The sequence below is a fragment of the Mustela nivalis genome (genome assembly GCF_964662115.1).
Source record: "Mustela nivalis genome assembly, chromosome: 7".
Classification (NCBI taxonomy): domain Eukaryota; kingdom Metazoa; phylum Chordata; class Mammalia; order Carnivora; family Mustelidae; genus Mustela; species Mustela nivalis.
This window is the reverse complement of record NC_139026.1, coordinates 75786555-75808462: the sequence shown is the minus strand read 5'-3', so window position 1 is coordinate 75808462 and position 21908 is coordinate 75786555. Positions and strand designations below refer to the sequence as shown.

At 39.5% G+C, this 21908-nt stretch overlaps 2 protein-coding genes across 13 annotated transcripts in view; one reads left to right on the top strand and one right to left on the bottom strand.

The window, feature by feature from the left end:
- LOC309868602 (uncharacterized protein) overlaps positions 1-19566 on the top strand; it is an 80877-nt gene extending 61311 nt beyond the window's left edge. For 2 of the 4 annotated variants that reach the window (XR_014313742.1, XM_082738658.1), the window contains exons 3-4: positions 6456-6579; positions 12493-12814. Coding sequence is in view for 1 of the 4 variants with exons in the window: in XM_082738658.1 (XP_082594784.1) it covers positions 6456-6579; positions 12493-12506 (138 nt within the window). In the remaining 3 variants the exon portion in view is untranslated. Of the gene's footprint in view, positions 1-5492; positions 5526-6455; positions 6580-12492; positions 12815-19535 lie in introns of those variants that run through there. The other 2 variants (XR_014313741.1, XR_014313743.1) reach the window with 2 other exon arrangements.
- Positions 1-21908, bottom strand: part of BICD1 (BICD cargo adaptor 1) — a 221657-nt gene that overhangs the window by 103130 nt on the left and 96619 nt on the right. For 8 of the 9 annotated variants that reach the window (XM_082738619.1, XM_082738624.1, XM_082738623.1 and 5 more), the window contains exon 2: positions 20315-20527. In XM_082738619.1, the coding sequence (XP_082594745.1) occupies positions 20315-20527 (213 nt within the window). Of the gene's footprint in view, positions 1-19565; positions 19836-20314; positions 20528-21908 lie in introns of those variants that run through there. The other variant, XM_082738630.1, reaches the window with a different exon arrangement.

The window sequence follows — 21908 nt, the reverse complement described above, 5'->3', positions numbered from 1 at the left end:
TTTAATAAAGATTTTATTTATTTATTTGACAGAGGGAGAGAGCACAAGCAGGAGGAGCAGCAGACAGAGGGGGAGGGAGAAGCAGGCTCCCTACTTAGCAAGGAGCCCAATGTGGGGCTTGATCCCCAAGATCACGACCCCAGCCGAAGGCAGCTGCTTAACTGACTGAACCACCCAGGCGCCCCTATACATATGATCTTAAAACAAAATAAAACAAAACAAAAAAAACCCCAAACATTGTATCATTTGATGTCATAATTCTACTTCTGGAATGCTTTTCTAGAGAAATAATCCTAAATATATTTTTTAAAGATATTTGAACAACAATGAAATAATAAAATGGCTCACTCCGACTCAGTGTTAACCATGTGCAGGTGCTATTCCAAGTGTGTCACATGTAAGGATTCATTTAATCCTCACAACAGCCCAGGAGGTAAGTGTTACTCTTATCTCCACTTAACAGATAACAATATTGAGGCCCCAAGAGACTGTCTCACTCGCCTAACATGACTCTGCTCATATGTGCAGAACCAATGTTAAAAGGCAGCAACTATGCAGGAAAAAATACTTGCAAAATCTGCACCTAGCTCTAAAAACAAAACCCAAAGCTTCTAACTTCATTTATTTACAAAGTTTTAAATAATACACTTTTCAGGGTTTTTTCCTAATACAATTTTCCTTTTATACATCTGCTTTATCCAACATGAAATATTATTATGCTGGGCTTCAATAAAATTTTCCCAGCAACTCAGTTTTTGAATTTTTTTTTTTTAAAGATTTGTTTCTTTGACAGAGAGACTGAGACACAGTAAGAGAAGGAACACAAACAGGGAGAACAGCAGAGAAAGAGGGAGAAGCAAGCTTCCTGCAGAGCAGGGAGCCCGATGTGGGGCTCAATCCCAGGACCCTGGGATCATGACCTGAGCCGAAGGCAGACACTTAAGGACTGAGCCACCCAGTTGCCCAGCAACTCAGTTTTTTTAAAAAAAGATTAAGATGCCCAGGCCTATTTGCCCAAGAATAAGGGTAAGTAGGAAGGTTTTTAGCCTATGATTTGGTGAAATATGTCAGGAAAAGTCTGTCTCCAGAAGCAGTTTGACCAGAGGCCTAAGAATCTAGTTGGACTTCATAAGGGCTCTTGTTGAGCTCAACCTCCACAATTATATTAAATACATTATTCAACCTCTATCATACCCTCTAGGTATTTCAGAGAAAGGTACAACTCATGGACTGTTAATAGAGAACTGATCAATTTCAAGGTTATCTAAGATATTTGTTACAATAAACAAAGAAGAACCTGGCAGTAAGTCTTTAATAATACTTCTCTGGAGAACCAAGTAGTAGCCCCTGGATGTTTCCCAGAGGGCACTGATCAGGCTGTGTACTACTGAGAAGATGTCAGGCAGGTGTTTTCTGCTTTAATTCAGGCAACTGTCCTGAGCAGCCCAGAGAGAGAAAAGTGCCTTCCAGTACTGTACGTAATTATATATTTATTTTATCCCTGCAAACAGTCTCTTCGAGGTACACATTGCATTGCACACGCTGGGTATGTTCAATAGTGTTTGGCACAGCATTTGCACAGAGTCCTTAACAGAATGGTCATTTATGAAGAAGTTTTGCAGCACAGAAGATTTTTTTATTTGACACAGAGAGATCACATTTAGGCAGAGAGGCAGGTAGAGGAGGGTGGGGGAAGCAAGCTCCCCACTGAGCAGAGAGCCCGATGTGGGGCTCGATCCCAGGACCCTGAGACCATGACCTGAGCTGAAGGCAGAGGCTTAATCCTCTGAGCCACCCAGGAGCCCCTTTGCAGCACATTAAAATACAACACAGAATTCCCATTTCTCTTTTCATTTCATTTTCATCTCTCTCTTTGCCATAGAGTGTGAAAACCGTGGTTACATATGACTATCTGCACGTACACATCGAAAGCATTTGCCAACTCAATAGTATTTCTCTCAGTCTGAAGCTTACTGGTGGATTTGCCCATCACAATAAGAGTTAGGTAATAACACTGTCTGACCTTGGAGTGACTCATTGCCCTTCTCTGCTGACTGGCCCCAGCAGAAAGGGTGATGCAGAGTAAATGGATGGGTGAATACACCACAGTAAGATGGGCATCACCAACTTTACTCTTTTGACTCCTATTATTTTTGACATGTCTTATGTTTTCTAATGACAAGTGCCCTCAATAGATTAAAATATAATCTATAAATATATAATCTATAAAATATATCTATATTTATAGATATAAAATATATCTACAAAATATCTATAATCTATAAAATATCATCTATAAAGAAATAATTACTAGCAAAAGTTACATATTTATCATCTTCTGTTCTTTCTTTTTTTATTTCTTAATGGTGCATTTCCTATTGGACGGTATCACCCATGTGGTTGGCTGAATAATGACCCCCAAAGATATCCAAGTTTTAATGGCTGGAACCTGCGAATGTTACCTTATATAGTAACAGAGACTTGGCAGATGTAAATAGGTTAAGAATTTTGAGATGGAAAGATTATCCTGGCTTATCCAGGTAGACCCTAAATGTAATCACAGTGTCTTCATAGGAGGGAGGCAGAGGAAGATTTGACAAAGAAGAAGGCACTATGACACTGAAGCAAGACGCTAAAATGCTGACTTTGATAGGTGGAAGACAGGGTCCTGAGCCAATGTATGCGTGGAATGCAGTTCTAGAATCTGGGAAAGGGTGGAAGCTCAGAGAGGGAACGGACACTCCTCCAGCACCTTCAGAGAGACTGTGGCTCTGTCCACACTTTGACTATAGCCCAGTAACCTACAGACTTCTAGGCTCCAGAAACTAAAGACCTATTCTCTAGCCATAGAATTTGAAGTACTTTGTTACAGCAGCCCTAGAAACTTAATGCAGCCCAAGAGGGGTTGGGGATGTGAAAAAAGTCTTAGATATTACATTGCTTTGTGATCCCCTCAAGCTCAACCCTGTTCTATAAAACCTTACTCCTCCATATTTAATTTTGTGGTAATTAGAAAAAAAAATACCTTGAAATGCTCCTTTAAGGAGATGATAATGAAAAAAGATTATAAAACCACCATTTCTTTGGTGAGCACTGTCAGTGAAAGATCGATTCAAATAATGAGGCCAGGTGTTCATTACTCTCAAGGCCCAGGCTCACCATCATTAATAGCTGGGGAGGTGGGGTGGGTGCTGTTATCCCAACAGGTTCTTTTATATTATTCATTCTAATAATCAAATTGGCCATCCAGAAAACGGTTGAAGGCCATTTCTCTGTACAGGTAGCCAAATCTCTACCTTGTTTAAAAACAATTGTGGGGTTATAGTGTGTGTCAAATCCCATATTTCCATGAGGAAATATATTTTGATATTCTAGATTTCTTCAATGTAATGCAGGTAGTGAGGATTTTTATATTGTGGTAGCCTCAGAAGAGATGTTTAGTTACAATTCTGCCTCTTGAAAGATTGCTTTAATGAAACCAAAGCTCTATCAGAGAACTATTTCTAAATCCAAGTACTTTTAATATTATTGAAAATAAGTGATTATGAGAAAGCTAGTTAAGACGGTAATCAACATGTAAGCCTTTTTTATGGGATATATAGTATTCTACTCTAACTCAAATCGCAAGTTAAAGTTTGGGTCTATTAATACATTTAGTATTATTTGGTTTATAACATTTTAAAAATTATTTATTTATTTGAGAGAGAGAGTGTGTGTGAGAGAAAGAGAGCACAAGCAGAAGGAGGGGCAGAGGCAGAGGGAGAAGCAGACACCCCACTGAGAAGGGAGCTCAACTCAGAACTCCATCCCAGGACCAGAGCTGAAATCAGGCACTTAACCGACTAAGCCACCCAGGCATCTCTACAACATTTAGTTTTTAAAATATATTTTGGTGGTGGGGGGGGGGGCGTCTGGGTGGTTCAGTGGCTCTTCCTTAGGCTCAGGTCATGATCCCAGGGTCCTGGGATCGAGCCCCACATCCGGCTCTCTGCTTGGCGGGGAGCCTGCTTCCCTATCTCTCTCTCTGCCCAACTCTTCTGCCTACTTGTGATCTCTGTCTGTCAAATAAATAAATAACATCTTTAAAAAATCATTAAAAAAATATATTTGTTGGGGGTACCTGGGTGGCTCAGTCAGTTGAACATCCGACTCTTGATTTCAGCTCAGGGAGTAATCTCAGGCTCACGAGATCAAGCCCCACATCATGCTCCGTGCTCAGTGTGGGGGTCTGCTGGAGAGTCTCTCTCCCTCCTTCTCCCCCTGCCCCTCCCCACCACGCACACAGTTGTGTGAGCACTCTCTCTAAAACAGATAAGTAAGTCTTTAAAAAATACATATGTATATATATTTGATTAAGCATTAAAAAGCATAATTCAAAATATATACATCAAAATTCATTATATCCCTAAATTCACTCATTTCTTTGCCCTCTCTGCCTTGCTCAAGTATAAGTTTCCTATAACCTTCAAGAAATTAAGTTCTGAGTAGATTCAGGTATTCTTGATTGTTAGATTAAGCTATAAATTCCCTTAGGAGAATTAAATGCCTGAGCAGAATCTTAATCAGGCTAGACCTGCCAACCAGGATGTTCTTTGGAAATAGAGGTCAAGATAAAAAAAAAAAAAAAAAAAAAGATTAAAATTGTCCACTAAGCACTCCAGCTGAAATGCTGATTGTGCATTACTTCTCCTTCTACCGAGTCTGCACAGAGAGCAAAACCTGAGCTTGGTGTGAGAGTAAAGTTTGAAACTGAATCAGGCTATTTTTAGTCCAAAAATCAATGTGTAGAAAAGGGACTGTGTGCATATCTTTCTTCTTATATTCCAAGAGGCAGAAAGCTGGTGTTTTGACTATTCCAAAGATATGAAAAGGAAGGGGAGAAGGCAAGGCATGAGAAGGGGAGAAAAAAGGGAGGGAAGGAGAGAGGAAAGAAATATATATACATATATATAATAAACATACTGATTTTACATTAGAAAAGCAGGCTGCCTCTTACTGCTTATTATTATTATTATTATTAAGATTTTATATGCTTATTTGACAGAGAAAGATCACAAGTAGGCAGAGAGGCAGGCAGAGGAGGAAGCATGCTCTCCGCCAAGCAGAGAGCCCAATGCGGGTCTTGATCCCAGGACCCTGAGATCATGACCTGGGCCGAAAGCTGAGGCTTAACCCACTGAGCCACCCAGGTGCCCTACTGCTTATTATTTTTAAATGGTGAATGATAATGAATAAAAACTTAATTACCTTTAAAAAAGTAGACTATGCAGGATTACTTTAAAAATAGACTTTCTTTAAAACTTGTCAGTTTCTGAGTTTCCATCTCTACAGGATGTTCTGAGCAATGCTCTCTCACCATTTCTAACTTTGGCTTGACCTTCCCTGCAGCTTCCCATTTAATTCCCCAATTGGCACTGGTTTAATGACTGGCTATCACACAGGAAACTGATGCAACTATCATCTCAGGCCAGAAGTTAATGCCCCTTCACATTGTCTAATGCAGAAACGAAGGCATCACAAAGAAGGTACTATTTTGAAGCTGTGTCCAAATGAGGTCCAACATCTGGACATTTGGGATTATAAAGATGTTGTACCTTATCACCTCTCTAATCTCAAAAAAGCTAATAATATTTTTGTGTTAAGATCAACTGACATCATTTTCAGAGCTATTCAAAAGCTGTTATATTATTTCTCATGGACAAACATAATAATCCAACATCTGAAATCATGGAAAAAACACTTCCAGTCCTCAAAAAGAGAAATTAAGTGTATATGCTCCTTACGATAATGCATGCATTTGAGTTGATATCCACGGCCTGAGCATATGGGGTCACAGCAGGCATCATATCAGTTTTACAGATGTGTGTAGTGCACTCCTTACCTCGATGTAATGGAAACCTGACTCTCCCTGGGGACACTGTTTCCCCGGCAACCCTCTCAAGTGCTGGCCTGGAGGTGGAATGGGTGCCCCTTTTGCTCCACATGGCTGCTTCCAGAGCAGTCTCCCTCCCACTTCCCCTGAAATTCCTCTGCTTCAAACCTCAAGGCATTAGGAGATTTTCTTCTTGAGCTGATAAATATACATTTTGGGGGGACACAAATAACAGTAGCTTTCACTGGGACAAGGGAGCGGCAGCAGGGTAGCATTAAACCCTCCATACTGTCCATTACCAGCACGGACACTGTCAGCTCTCACACACCAACACATTCTCTTCCTCATTTCTCCAAGACTTCAGCTCCAGGCTTACCACCAGTATCTCTAGAAGTTCTGGTCTAGTCTTAATTCCTGGCATTCTCAATATGTACACAGATGATCTTGATTCCTGGAATTCCTTTTCCTGAGGGATGTCCTCCTCCTGCTTCAGCCCGTCCTACCTTAGTGACTCACTCCCAGGTGATTATTTCACTACTTCTCTCTCCTCAAAACATAACACCTCCCCCATCTTTCTTCTCAGCTACTGGCCTTGCTTCCTGCTTCAGTGAGGAAAATGAAGCAGCCTGAAGAGGACTTGGAAAGACTCTGTCCACTCACACCTAACAAAGTACCTACGTCTACATCCACATACTCTGCTTTTCCAGGTATTGCCAAAGATGAAACTTCCTTGCTCCTTTTTTTTTTTTTTTTTCTTTGAGAGAGAGAGAATGGGGGGTAGGGACCACATAGGTTGGGAGAGGGCCAGGAGAAGGAGAGAAAGAATCTTAAGCAGACTCCACACCCTGTGCAGAGCCTGATGTGGAGCTCGATCTCACGACTCCAAGATCATGACCTGAGCCAAAATCAAGAGTCAGATGCTTAACAAACTAAGCCATCCAGGTGCCCCCAAATCAGCATTTTTTTTAGTAGGTTCCACACTCAGCCTGGAGCCCCACACAGGGCTTGAACTCACAACCCTGATAGGATCAAGACTTGAGCTGAAATCAAGAGGCAACCGACTGAGACACCCAGGCATCCTATTCCTTGCTCCTTTTTAAAGGCAATCCCTCCATTTTTTGGTACCAGGTCCCATTCATTGCTCTCTCTTTCAATCAAGGAAATCAATTGTTCTAAGCATTCTCCCCTTTTCCTCTTAAATCATTAAAATTTCCCTCCCTGCTAGGTCACCCATCAGCAATCAGTACTCACATACACTGTTACATTATTATTTCTTTCACATTAAAAAAAAAAAAAGAATAAACACCAACAACTTTCTCTTGAGTTCATTTTGTCCCCTAGCTTCAGCTACCTGCTCATTTCTTTGGTCTTCTTTGCAAATAAACTAAAAAAAAAAAAAAAAAGTTGTCTCTATTCTCTGTCTTCAACTCCTCTCCATCCAGTCGCTCTTAAACTACTCCAAATCAGACTTCTGTTTCCACCACTCCATGGAAACCTCTCTCACTGAGGTGACTGATGCTAAATCCAAAAGTCTATTTAGTTTCCTCACTGTTTGACCTATTAGCAGCATTTGCACTGTTGATAACCTCCTGCAGAGATAGCACTTTCCTCATTTGTCTTCCAGGAACCATTCTCTCTTTATTTCCTTTCCACCCCACTAGGATGTTTAGTCTTCTTTGCTAGTTTCCTTTCTTGTCCCCAATTTCACTGAGGTAATCTAGGACTCAGTTCTTGGTCCTCCACCTTTTCTATCTATACTCTGGTCTTGACGACATCTCTGATATTCCTTAAATAACATACATCTGCTGATAAATCCACAAGTTATATTTCTATCCCTAAATCTCTCTCCCAAACTCTAAGCCTTCATGTCTAAGAACCCATCCATATTTTACACTTGGAGGTCTAATCAAAATTTAAAATTCAACACATCCAAAACTTAAGTTCTGATCCTCCCTCCTAAAACTTGCTTCACCTGACACTTTCCCCATCTCAGCTGATGATAATTCTATTTTTCAATGGGTCAAGCTAAAACCTTTGGAGTCATCCTTTCTCCTCCTCATTTCTTTGTCTCTATATCCAACCCTTTAAAAAGTCATGTTGGCTCCACTCTCAAAATACATTCATGGGCACCTGGGTGGCTCAGATGGTTAAGCCTCTGCTTTTGGCTCAGGTCATGATCCCAGGGTTCTGGGATTGAGTCCTGCATTAGGAGGGGGGGGGGGTCCCTGCTCAGCAGGGAGCTTGCTTCTCCATCTCCCTCTGCTGCTCTCCCTGCTTGTGCTCTCTCTCTCTGTCAAATAAATACATAAAAATTTTAAAAGAAAAAAATACATTCATAATTTATGACCTCTTTTCACCACCTTCACCTCTCATTCTGGCCAAAACCACCATCTTCTCAAATCTGGATGACTGCAAAAATTTCCTACGTTTATCCTTGCCTCATTAAAGTCATGTCACTCTTTTGCTCAATATTTTCCAGTAACTCCATTTCACTCAAAGCAAAAGCCAAAATCCTTTCAAAGATCTATAAGATCCTACAAGATTTGGCTTCCTGTTAGCTCTATGACTTCATCATGACAGTGTGGTACTGGTAAAGGGACAGGCACATAAATCAGCAGAACAGAATAGAGAGTGTAGAAATACACCCAAACAAATATAGCCAATTGATTTCAACAAAGGTGCAAAGGTAACTCAATGGAATGCAGTCTTTTTAACAAATAGTGATGAACAATCAGACATTTATATGTAAAAAAAAATAAATAAACCTCATCTTAAACTTCATACCTTACACAAAATTTAACTCAAAGGGAACACAGAGCTACATTTAAATCTATAAAGCTTTAAAACGAAAATATAGGGAAAAATCTTCATGACATGGGGATAGAAAAGTATTCTTAAATCTGATATTAAAAGCATGACACATAAAATGTGTTGTTATTATTGAGGTAAAATTGACACATGATATTATATTAGCTTCAGGTATCATGATATTATATTAGTTTCAGGTATATAATATAATGATTCAATATTTGCATGCACTGCAAAATGATCACAGTAAGTATATAATATACAATAAATATAGTTAGCATCTGTCACCATATAGAGTTATAGAATTTTTTGCATATGCTGAGTATTTTTAAGATCTACTCTCTTAGTGCGGTGCCTGGGTGGCTCAGTCGTTAAGCATCTGCCTTCGGCTCAGGTCGTGATCCCAGGGTCCTCAGATCGATCCCCATATCGGGCTCTCCGCTCCGCAGGAAGCTTGCTTCTCCCTCTCCCACTCCCCCTGTTTGTGTTCTCTCTCTCTCTCTCTGTGTCAGATAAATAAATAAAATCTTTAAAAAAAGCTCTACTCTCTTAGCAACATTCAACTATGCAATACAGTATTATTAACTATAGTTGTCATGCTCTACATTACATCTTCATGACATATTTTTTCTAACTGGAAGTTTGTAGCTTTTGACCCCCTTAACTCATTCCAGCCTTTCCCCAACTCTCTAATTTTTTTTTGACACATTAGACTTTATCAAAATGAAAAGTGTTGTACTCTGCAAAAGACACTTTAAAGAGAAAGAAAAGACAAGCCGAATACTAGGACAAAACATTTGCAAATCACTTATCTTACAAAGGTCTTGTAGCCAGAATATATAAAGAATTCTCAAAACGTACCTATGAAAAGAAATAATACAACTAATAAGTGGAAAAAAACCTCAAACAAAGTTTATCAAGGAAAATATATGGAAGGCAAATAAACACATGAAAGGATGTTCAAAATTGTTAGCCATTACGCAAACAAAACCATAATGAGATACTTCTACACGCCTGTCAGAATGGCTAAAATTAAAAATACTGATAATGTCATATGTTGGAAAGCATGAAGGGAAATTAGAACTTTTACACATTGCTAGAAGAAAGGCAAAATGGTATGGCCATTCTGAAAAAGTTAAACCCACATATACCATCTGACTAAGAATTCCCACTCTCCTAGTATTTGTCCCAGAGAAATGAAAATTTATGTTCACACAAAAATACAAATACACATGAATGTACATAACAGCTCTGTTTATAGCTGCCAAAATCTGAAAATGATCCAAATGTTCTTCAACAGGTGAACTGATAAAAATCAACAACTATAGCACATCCCACACAGTGGAAACCTATTCCTTAACAAAAAGGAAGACTTATTGATATATGTAAAAACTTAGATGAATCTCATAGGCATTATGCTGAGAGAAAAGACCTAACCTCAAAAGGTTATATGCTGTTTGATTCCATTTGCATGACGTTCCTGAAAAAGTAAAACTACAGTGATTGAGAATAGTTGATTGGTTATCAGAAATTGAGTGGGGGAGGGTATGCCTACAAAGGAGTAGCACAGCACAGGGGAGGTTCTGGGGTGATGAAGCTGTTCTGCATCTTGATCGTGGCTGTGGTTACATGAATCTATTTGTTAAAATTCATAGGACTGCAGATCTACCTCCACCCCCCCCCAAATTCTATAAGCTTATAATTTTCAACTAGTCCTACAAACAAGCCCACTTATGTAACTTGTTTTTCCCAAAGGCATCATCAAATCCCCATGATTCAAAGGTGAATTGTCTGTATATCATTAAACTCTTGCTTTCAAATTCCTGATGATGTTAATTAGGGATATTTGTTTATAGTACCTTAACAAGTGTTGGAAAGAACTTTTCCTCCAAAAGAAATATAGCTCTCTCCAGTGGAATTAATAAACCAACAGCAGGCACTAACATAATTAAGAGCAGGGGCTCCAGAGTCAGATTTTCAAGCCAGCTTGACTACTTGCTAGACAAGCTGTTCAGCCTCTTTGCCTCGCAAGTAGAGGCGAGTAAAGATTGAGAGGAAACAGAGAAACAGTGCACGCCTTGTAATTCTGTTGAGAGAATTAAATGAGATGATGAGGTTAAAGTGCTGATATCATGCTTGGAACATGGTAAGCTCTCAAAAATGTTAGCTATGATATTGTTATTAGTTATTTAAACCAATTAAAACACTGTTAATTCTTCACTGGGGCTTGCATCATTCCAAGAGGCATAAGGTCCATTCCCAAAAAGAGTGGAGAGCTGGGGAGAAATTGGGACATGCCAGGAAAACAGATCACTTTCCAGCTATCACCAAGCCATTTACAAAATGATAAAAATCATCATTCAGTTGGAAGTGTCAAGCTCATTCAGTGATGTGTAAACACAGCTCCCAATGACCAATATCAGAGACTACAAGAAAAGCTTTATTATTTACTGGATGTGTTAATTAAATAACTTAATCTTGCCCCATGACTTGGATCATCTGTAAGCACATTTGATGTGGTACTCATAACGTAGTGACCCTTTCAAGAACAAGCCAGGTGTGAAAGGCTGTGTCACATGGATAGAACACCTAGACAACTCTCCTTTTTCAACCTATTGGATTTAATATATGTGTTGTTTCCTCTTTGGGTGTCAGGAGTCAGGCATTATTCTTGCTATTACTGGAAGGTGCTGAAGCCTTTCCCGATACTCCAATACATCTTTCTAATTTATTTGTCTTGCTATGTGTGAGTAAGTCTGATAACCAAACCTTGAAACAATAAATAGAGCATTTCCTTTTCGTTCTTATAAAGCATTTTCATGAAGATATTTTATCCTTAACAAAATCATGGGGAACAGGACAGGTTATTAATAAAGTTCCTATAATGTTTATACGGGAAATGAAAAGTTTAATCACACAACGGGTAAAATAGTAAAGACATGAACTCAGATTTCTTGGTTTCTTTTTTTTTTTTTTTAAGATTTTATTTATTTATTTGACAGAGACAGAGACTGTGAGAGAGGAAAATCAAGCACGGGGAGTGGGAGAGGGAGAAGCAGGCTTCCCAACAAATAGGAAGCCCAAAGAGGGGCTGGATCCCAGGACCCTGGGATCATGACCTGAGCAGAAGGCAGACGCTTAACAACTGAGTCACCCAGCCGCCCCTAGATTTCCTGGTTTCTAATTCAACCCTATTACCAAACCATCTGTTTATAAAATAAGCAAATCAATTTTTTAAAGTAGCTGGCTCTCCTTGGAATAAAGTGAATATGTATTTAGTGACTGAGTTCATAACATTTAATCTGGCTTCAGAGTGTGTTTTTCACTTTGTCACAGCAAGTACCACATCTTTGTAGTTTTAATAAGAGATTAGATGCATATAATATACAACATGTTATATGTTGTCCTAGTCCCATTGGCTGCTATAATAAAATACCATAAAATGGATGGCTTAAACAACAAACACTTATTTCTCACAGTCTGGAGGCCAGAAGTCCAAGATCAAGGAACAGGCATGTTCTGTGACAAGTGAGGGCATTCCTCCTGGTTCAGAGATGGCCATCTTCTTGCAGTGTCTTCACATGGTGGAAGGGGCTAGGGACATCTTTTTTATGAGCGTGCTAAAGCCATTCACAAGGCCTTCACCCTTAAAACCTAATCATTTCTAAAAACCTCATCTCCAAATTCTACCGCATTGGAGGTTAGTTTCAATATAAGAATGTTTGGCAGTGGCAGGGATGGGAGGGAGGTGTGCAAACATCCGATCTATCACATAGATTGTCTAAAACACAGCTTACTCTCTATTTCCACAGATAATAAAGAGTAGAAGGAAACAGTTTCTAAATACATTTAGCTGTTTTAACATTGAAAACAACCACTTATTATTGAATTTTTGACTCACTGATGTTCCCCAATCATCTGGCTCATGGTAAGCACTTAAGAGACCTTCGTTGAATGAATGAATGTATGACTGCAAAGTTGGAAATCCAAAGAAATTAAAACACTAAGATGAGAAACTCAAAATCTAGGTCCAATGATTCAAAATTTCAAGGATATTTATAATAGGGGTAAAGACACTTAATTATGTTTTTTAAAAGCAGACACACATTTTTAAGAGACACTGGATGCTAGTCTAAGAAGGTAAGGCAGCCTGAAACCATGTTACATAAAGAAATGTTAATGGATCTAGGTATGTTTAGTCTGAAAAAGAGAAGACAAGATAGTTCTTTGCAAATATTTGGGCATAGGCTAAAATTGTCAAGTGGAATAGGAAACTAAAAAAATTATATATATCTAATTAGATATATATATAATATTTTTAAAATATAAATATAAATATAAATATATCTTTTTTTTCCCTCTGTAGATCCAGAGGCTAGAAATATGGCCAACCGGTAAAAATGACAGGAAGTCAACTTTTCATTTAATAAAAAAAGAGCAGTTTAACAATTAGAGCTGCCAAGTGACAGGGTGAGCATCCTTGGGAAGAAGTTGTAAGAAAGGGAATAAACAGTCATTTAGCAAATCCAGATATTTTGCACAGGACCTACACATTAGTATTACCACCTCCACATCAGATATTTTGCACAGGACCTGCACATTAGTATTACCACCTCCACATCAGAGTTAAAGAAGTGTAGCTTAGAGAACAAAAGTAATTTGTCGGGGCGCCTGGGTGGCTCAGTGGGTTAAGCCGCTGCCTTCGGCTCAGGTCATGATCTCAGAGTCCTGGGATTGAGTCCCGCATCGGGCTCTCTGCTTGGCAAAGAGCCTGCTTCCCCCTCTCTCTCTCTCTCTGGCTGCCTCTCCATCTACTTGTGATTTCTCTCTGTCAAATTAATAAATAAAATCTTTAAAAAAAAAAAAAGTAATTTGTCAGTACCACACAGTTGGTAAGTGATACAGCAGGAATTCAAACCTAGGAGTAGCTAACTCCCAAAGTATGTTCTTTCATTTCAAGTCAACAAATATTTTTTAATGTCTAATTTGGCAAGGCACTGTGCTGAGTGCTGGGGATTCAAAGATAAAGGACAGACAAAGCACAGTTCCTTCCTTGAAAGGACTCAGAGTTTTTCTTCTCCACAGTGCTGCAAATGTCTGAGTAAGGTCTACATGACCATTTAGGGATACTGGAGAAAGAATTGTTGATCTGGGAGTAGTCTTTACCAAATAATCTTTTTTTAAAAAAAGATTTTATTTTTTATTCATTTGAGAGAAAGAGCTAGAGAGAGAGCAGTGAGCACACAGAGAGGGAGAGGGAGCAGACTCCCTGCTGAGCCGGGAGCCTGGTGCAGGCCTCCATCCCTGGACCCTGGAATCATGACCTAAGCCGAAGGCAGATGCTTAACGATGGAACCACCCAGACACCCCTTTACCAAATAATCGCTGAGAGTCTTCCTGCCCTGAAAAGCTTATAGATATGGATTCCTTATATTGGATTAGGTATATTCCTACAATGTTGGCATCATTAGGTTTCTGGAATTTGAGCCACTGGTATATTATGAAATCTGGTTGTATATTCCATTGAAGCAGAAGAGCTTCAAATGTAATAAAAATCATACGGATTGGGGCACCCAGCTGGCTCAGTTGGAAAAGCACGTGACTCTTGATCTCAGGGTCATGAGTTCAAGTCCCCCATTGGGTGGTAGAGATTACTTAAATAAAAAACTTAAAAAATTTTTTGGTAAAGATTATATTGGGGGTGCCTGGGTGGCTCAGTGGAGTAAAGCCTCTGCCAGGCCGTGATCCCAGGGTCCTGGGATCGAGCCCCGCATCGGGCTTTCTGCTTGGCAGGGAGCCTGCTTCCCTTCCTCTCTCTCTACCTGTCTCTCTGCCTATCTGTGATCTCTGTCTGTCAAATAAATAAATTTTAAAAATCTTTTAAAAAAATTATATAGATTGGGGCACCTGGATGGCTCAGTCAGTGAACATCCCACTCTTGGTTTTGGCTCAGGTCATGATCTCAGAGTCCTGGGATAGAGGTCCTGCATGGGCCTCTGCACTCTAGCATGGAGTCTGCTCAAAATTTTCTCACCCTCTCCCTCTGCCCCTCCCCCCGCTCTCTTGCACTCACACACACACTCTCTCTCTTTTTAAAAGATTTTATTTATTTGACAGACAGAGATCACAAGTAGGCAAAGAGGCAGGCAGAGAGAGGTGGGAGGGAGGCAGGCTTCCTGCTGAGCAGAGAGCCTAATGCTGGGCTCGATCCCAGGACCCTGGGATCATGACCTGAGCTGAAGGCAGAGGCTTTAATCCACTGAGCTACCCAGGTGCCCCTCACTGTCTCTCTCTTTAACATAAATAAATCTTTTTAAAAAATCATATGGATTAAGCACTTTTTAAAATATAAAATGGCCACATCCCAACAAAAGGCTAATGATAATATTCCAATAAGTTACAAATTTAGATAATGTACTAAAGCTTCATATATTTTGCTAGAAATTTCATTAGCTTGAGGCAGGACTAAACTTATGCTCTTGGCAGTGCACAATGTCTAGATCAGAGCCACCTTCTGAATTCTCATCCTGGCTTGTCACTTATTACCAACATGCTTTGGACTTTGGACAGGTTATGTGACCTCAGATTTACATGTCCTGTCAGAAAAATGAAATGATAGAGTAACAGAACCTACCTCAATAGAGTGTTATAAGGGTTCAGCAAGTTAATCCACACAAAGAATTTAGAACAGTGCCAGGCACACTTTCTGGCAGTCCGTGTTAAGTTATTTTCACTTGAAAGTACAGACTTGATCTCCATTAATGTCAATAATCCATTTTAGAACTCCTATCTTCTGCATTCTACCTGAAGGGGTCTACCTTTCATAACATCTCTTTTTCACATATAAGCCAGTTCTGGTTAGGAATATTTGTAAAATTGTACTATATAGTTTGTAAAATAGTGCAGTAAATTCTGACTTAACTTACTAACAACTAAAAGTTTCATTATCCTCTTTTATGATTTCATCAATGTGGATTTTAATTTAGTACAAAGTAAATGTTCAATAAATATTGGTCAAATACACCTATTTAGGCTACATTTTACATGTTACATCTATAGGGTCAAAGAAAGATGAAAATCAAATTTGTTTACTAAATATCTGCTTAGTCATTATAGTAGTCTCTTTTTTTTTTTTTTTTTTTTTTTAATTTGACAGAGAGAGAGAGAGAGACAAGTAGGCAGAGAGACAGACGGGGTGGGGGAGAGGCAGGCTTCCTGTCAATCAGAGCGCCCAATGTGGGACTCGATCCCAGGACCCTGAGACCATGACCTGAGCCGAAGACAGAGGCTTAACCCACTGAGCCACCCGGGCGCCCCTCACTATAGAAATCTATCTGTTCTCTAAGCTCACACCAAAATGATGCTGGTCAAGGTAACCCAGGGTTGTTTTTCCTCCCTGCCCTACAGGATTAACTCTTATTTGGTGCTTTGTTGGGGTGATATTTTTTTCTTCATACTCTATATACTTCAAAAAATTATTCAAGGCAGTTTACCATTAAAGACACACATGCAATAAGGATAATAAAAATGGGAAGAATTATATGGAAAATCTTAGTCTTCACAGTTAAACACAGTCCTGGAGTTTCTTAACAATCAAAGCAGGACAAAAAAGCACACTGTAATCCCTACTGCCTCATTCATCTCAACAGAACGAATTTCCAAGGCAATAAATTCAAAGAGGCATCTATATGATGTTTCTTTAACCTAAGAATATGGATGAACTAGATGAACATAATAAAGATATCCCCAACAATGTTTTTATGGAGTATGCAGAAAACTATTAATGATAACAGTTTATGTTTACTATGTACTGTATTTACTATACACATGCTAAAATAATCTTCTATAAATACCATGGATATAATTATAAAACATTTTAGCAGAGCTGAGTCTAGAATATTAATTTTCTAATATTGAATTCAGAAAATTTTATGGGTTTTTCCCACTACATTATTCTATACCTGCCATATATGGAAGAGAATCTGACCTAGGAATTACACATTTACAAACATATATATAAAGCTCCCATAATATACACACCATGTTGACGCACGCGCACGCGCGCGCGCGCGCACACACACACACACACACACACACACGCAAACCTTGGCCAGTACCAATAATCCTACTGAAATAAGAGATGAATAAATAAACGAGTAAATAATTTACTTTCAGTAAATAAAAGTGATTCCATAAGTTAAATTCACACAGCATCTGTCAAACTGATGATTTACTGCATTTTGTGCTGGTCATTCTTGTGTATTTCTCATGGCCCACCAGGTCATAATTTTTTGTTTCATGATCTCTCCTCCAATCGCTATGCATCAATCAAAGCTCAGAGTACAAAAATAAATTAATTAAATTGAGTCTATAATAAAAACAAATCTGGGATTTGAATTTAACACCAGACATCAAAAATCTTTATCAATTCAGACTTCCAGTTATAAAATAAATAAGTCATGGGGATATAATGTACAGTATGGTGACCATAGTTAATAAAACTGTAATACTTATTTGCTAGGAGAATAGACCTTAGAAGGTTTCATCACAGGAAAAAATTTTTTTCAAGGGGTGCCTTGGGGGCTCAGTCAGTTGGGCATCTGCCTTTGGCTCAGGTTATGATCCCAGGGTCCTGGGATTGAGCCCCACATTGGGTTTTCTACTCAGTGGAGAGCCTGCTTCTCCCTCTCTCTCTGCTTGTGTGCTTGCTTTCTCTCTCTCGCTCTCTGTCAAATAAATGAATAAAATTTAAAAAAACCCACTTCTTTCAAGATTTTATTTATTGAGTTTAGAGAAAGAGAGAGCATGCGTATGTGCATGAGTCAGGGGAGGGGTAGAGGGAGGGGAAGAGAGAATCCTAAGCAGACTTCATGCTGAGCATGGAGCTGGGTGCAGAGCTGGACCCCACAACCAGGAAATCATGACCTGAGCTGAAACAGAGAGTCGGACATCTAAGCAACCAGGCCACCCGAGTGTATCAAGAAAGAAGATTTTTTTGTAATTATGTAAAGTGATGGACATTATTGGCTTACCATAGTAATTGTTGTGCAATATAAATATCAAGCCACTACACTATATACCTGAGTTAATATAATATTATATGCCAATCACCTCAATCAAAAAGTCTGTATCAATGTTCCAAAACATACAATTCATTCCTTTCCTCCTTTTACAAACATACTCAGCTCTAAATGTTCATAATTTTACTAGGTACATTAAAACATGAGGCCTGGATGAAACCCAGAGGCCTCCCGGTGTAGTAATACCAACAGCTTCCAGCCTAGCAGAGAGAACACCAACAAATATACTACCATACTTACAAGCCCAGGAAACCAACAACCTGGCTTTTTTTTTTTTTCTTTTAGTTAACTGGTGAACCTGAATGAATACATTCATAGGCTAGATTGCTTTATGTATATATTAGATTTTAAAAAATACACAAATTTGGATGAAGCAAGTCATTCTCTTACTGCAATCAACTACTGAAAATGTATAGAAATAGAGAATTATAACGCAGTGATCCATTCAGCAATTCCCCCAACTGTGAACCTAATGATACTCCCCTTCCCTAGCTTTGGGCCAGTCAAAAAGTTTAAATAAGTGATTCTTAAAGCACAGTCTCCAGAGAAGCAGCCACACTACTGCCTGCTGTGAACTTGTGAGAAATGTATATTCTTGAGCTCCACCTAGACCTCCAGAATCAAATTTCTGGGGGTGGAGTCCAGGGTCATGTTTTGACATGTCCTCGAGGTGACTCTGGCGCTCAGTACAACTGGAGAACTGATCTGAAGCAACAGCTACTCAAGATCTTTTCTTCTTTGCTGCCTCAGTTCATTCCTAACTAACATCCTCCTACTCTTCATTACTCTGAACTAATTAATGAGGATCCTGCTGGTGATCCTAAATCTGCTCACTGGAAATAGCCCTCAAGCATGGTCTATGTTATGAGGAGGCTTCGTTAGTCACCACTGTAAAGCCTCAACAGAGAAACATCTCTGGATGTTCGGCCCTTCCCCAACCCTGATGGCTCGATGCTCAGTTGTAGCTGCCATGCACCGCGGGGATACACAGCTTTTCAGAGGATCCATCCAACTGACAATCAACGCTGCTTGACTCATTGCCTGCAGTTACTCTCCACAAACCGTGTGTGTGTGTGTGTGTGTGTGTGTGTCCACCATCCTCATGTTGCCTAGCCTTCTCAGCCCCTCTGCCAACTTGCCTTGTGGATCTACTGCTTATGGCTGCCCTCTGTGGGTGTTTGGGACCTTGCTTGATCCAGGGTGTAGCCTACGACATTACATGATCTCAGGTCCACTTCCACAGTGGACGCTTGTCTCATAAGGAAGCCTGGGGCTGAAAGCGTGAATGAATTCCTTAGGAGGAGCAGGGTCTGGGACTCCAGAGAGTAAGCAAGTGATGGCCCACACCCAATACGCACAGAGACATCAGATAAAGAACCAGGGAGGAGCTTTTTTCTTAACAACCACTGGCATTGGAGGGAAATGGGGCCGCGTATCTAGAAAACTGTCTCATGTTCTTCTCAGTACCCAGCACCAACTCCCACTTGGTTGGCTGCTTCTCGGTCTCTAGAAGTCATACTGCTGTATTTGGGCATGTCCAAAGAGAATGAGCTAGGTAAAGCAGAAACCCTCATGTCAATATGCACTTAGTTTATTACAATACGGCTATGTGTAAATGCAAATTATTGATTAAATTCCAATAAATCGAGGATAATTTACTGTATTTGTAATATGTCACTAATTTCAAGAGAAAAATGTCAGTGGATCATTTCTCTTGTATTTCACAATCTTTAATAATTTTTCATCTTTCCTTTTTGTATTACTACAACGCTCAGTTAATAAGCCTGCTTGGCTCGTCAATCTCCACGGCACTGCTGTAAGACTCAGAGGATATCTGCACCTCTTCTATAGTTTTCTTATCAAAAAATGGAGTGACGTTTCCAAAAATGTTCTTAAAAGGGTCTGGCGGATGAAGCTGTTCCCAGTTACTGCCCCTCCAGTAAAGAATGACTCTGCCACTCTGAAAATGGCCTGGCACATGACACTGCGTGGAAAAGCCAAAGAGAAACAGTTGAGTGCAGCGACTGAGGAGGCTTCCCGACCTGATTCATACCAGCTGTAATCTGCTGCCTTCCCTAAAACCAGAAACATAGTTAATGACTCTGCATGGCCAGATTCTACGACCCCACAGACACTCCCCTGAGGTCTCATTCCCTAGTGGGAAGGGTCCTGAGCTAACACTACTGTCGTTTTGAATTAGTGCTGGCATAGAGGATCACAGCCAACTGTTCTCCTCCACCTTGTATTAGAACAGGTAAAAGTGAGAGGAGGAGCTAAGGTCACTATCTTTCTTTAAACTTTTGCAGAAATAGTAAGGCCCGTTCCCAACTACTCAATAAACAGATTTTAATTCTTAACACACAATAAGAGAAAAGCTCATCTCAGAACAAGCTGTCATTTCCCTAAACAAGAAAAATAGCTAGCATCAGCATTAAGTGCTTCTTGTTTAAGGCAGCTCCTCTGAGCAAAGAAAATGTTTTATTCCTCTCTCTTAGAAAGAATTTTATCTTACTGCTTGCTCACACAAATCTCTCTCAGGGAGTCTGCTGTTTACCTCCTTCAGATCCTGCACGACGGCTGTGAGTCTCTCGTTTTCTGCCTGAACGTTGGTGACCACGGCCCGGCTCTGCTTCAGTTCGTTCTGCATCTCCAAGATCTTCCCCAGATAGTAAGCTTCCTTGGATGCAGACTCCTGCAGAAGCGTTTCCTCCCGAGTCTCTCCATCCTCAGCAACCTTCCGGTGGATGGAGAAGGACTGCCCAAAGGCCTGCAGAGTATTTGGGGAAAAGGGGGGAAAAAAAAAACGAGTGTCTGATGAAATGCACCATAGCACTATTTAAATAGACTCAGGGAAACATTTTCTTTTGTATTTTAGAGAAGCAAAACAACACATTTTATACAACAATCTAACTGTTCTCACGGATACCTGAAATCATTCAAATTCAATTAATAAGGGGAGAGAGAATTTTTAAGTATCTTGCTAGAGATACATATAATGAGTTAAGGAAAACCTGAAAAACACTGTTTTATTGCTATTTTTTTTTTTTAACAAATTCTATTAAGGAAAAGACTGTTCAGTGTTAATGAGGTCATCAAAATTCACACTCTCACTTTCATTCTAGAAAAAAAATCCCAAAAACGTTTTTCAAGGAAGAAAATCATGGTTTCATTAGCTTTCTGATACATTAGTGGTAAGACTACACCAATTATGAACAGCACCCTGAAGACAGAAAACCCCTAAATGGCATTCACTGCCCAGTACTACCACTACAAAACAAAAACAAAAAACTGAAATGTAGTCACTGTATAAGAAAATGTGTATGTATCTATATATTTGTATTAAAAAATAAAGAATAAACCAGAAACTAATGAAATTGGTTAAGCCACAGGGGATGAGTGGGAATGAGGGGGAGGCGTGGGATGGAATTCAAAACAAGGGATGAGGGAAACTTTCAGGAGCCTGTTCATACAGTTCTGACTCTCAGAGCGATAGTAATGTTTCACAGACCTTCCAAATAAATAAGTAAAACTAGTCTCTGGGTGTCAGGGGACCCCACGTGGAACACAAACAGTAACAAATGTTTCTAGTTGTGCTACAAAGGAACAACTTAACCACACTGAAAAGTTTGGAGAAGAAAAGATCTGGCTTGAGTAATTTGGGAAATCGGTATTTTTTGCTATATGCTAAAAACCAAAAAAAACTGTCCCCAACTCCTACAGTGGAGTTAATAAATTCTCACACGGATCACAATTCTAAAAACTTCTTTATATTTATACTAGGGTCGAACAAATAAGTAACTATATTATCAATCATGAATGCCAGGTCTCTCACTTTTGGAGAAAGTTACAAGTCAGGAAAGAGAATTCTAAAAGGAAACTAGTGGTACTGAGTTGTAATTATAAGCATCAGGATGAACTTACAGTTTCTAGTGGGTAGATAAATATTCATAGATAGGCAGATGGGTAGAGACATTTCCATGCACACAATTCCCACTGAGAGGCCCAGAAGCAAGAACATCTCAGTAGCAATGCATACCTACACCCAGGTTTTGTTTCTAAATAGCAATCACCAGTTAAAAGAACTAGGGTTCTTTGGAGAAATGATCTGTTCTTGAGCTAGAGCAAAATGGTTTCATACATCTTGTGGT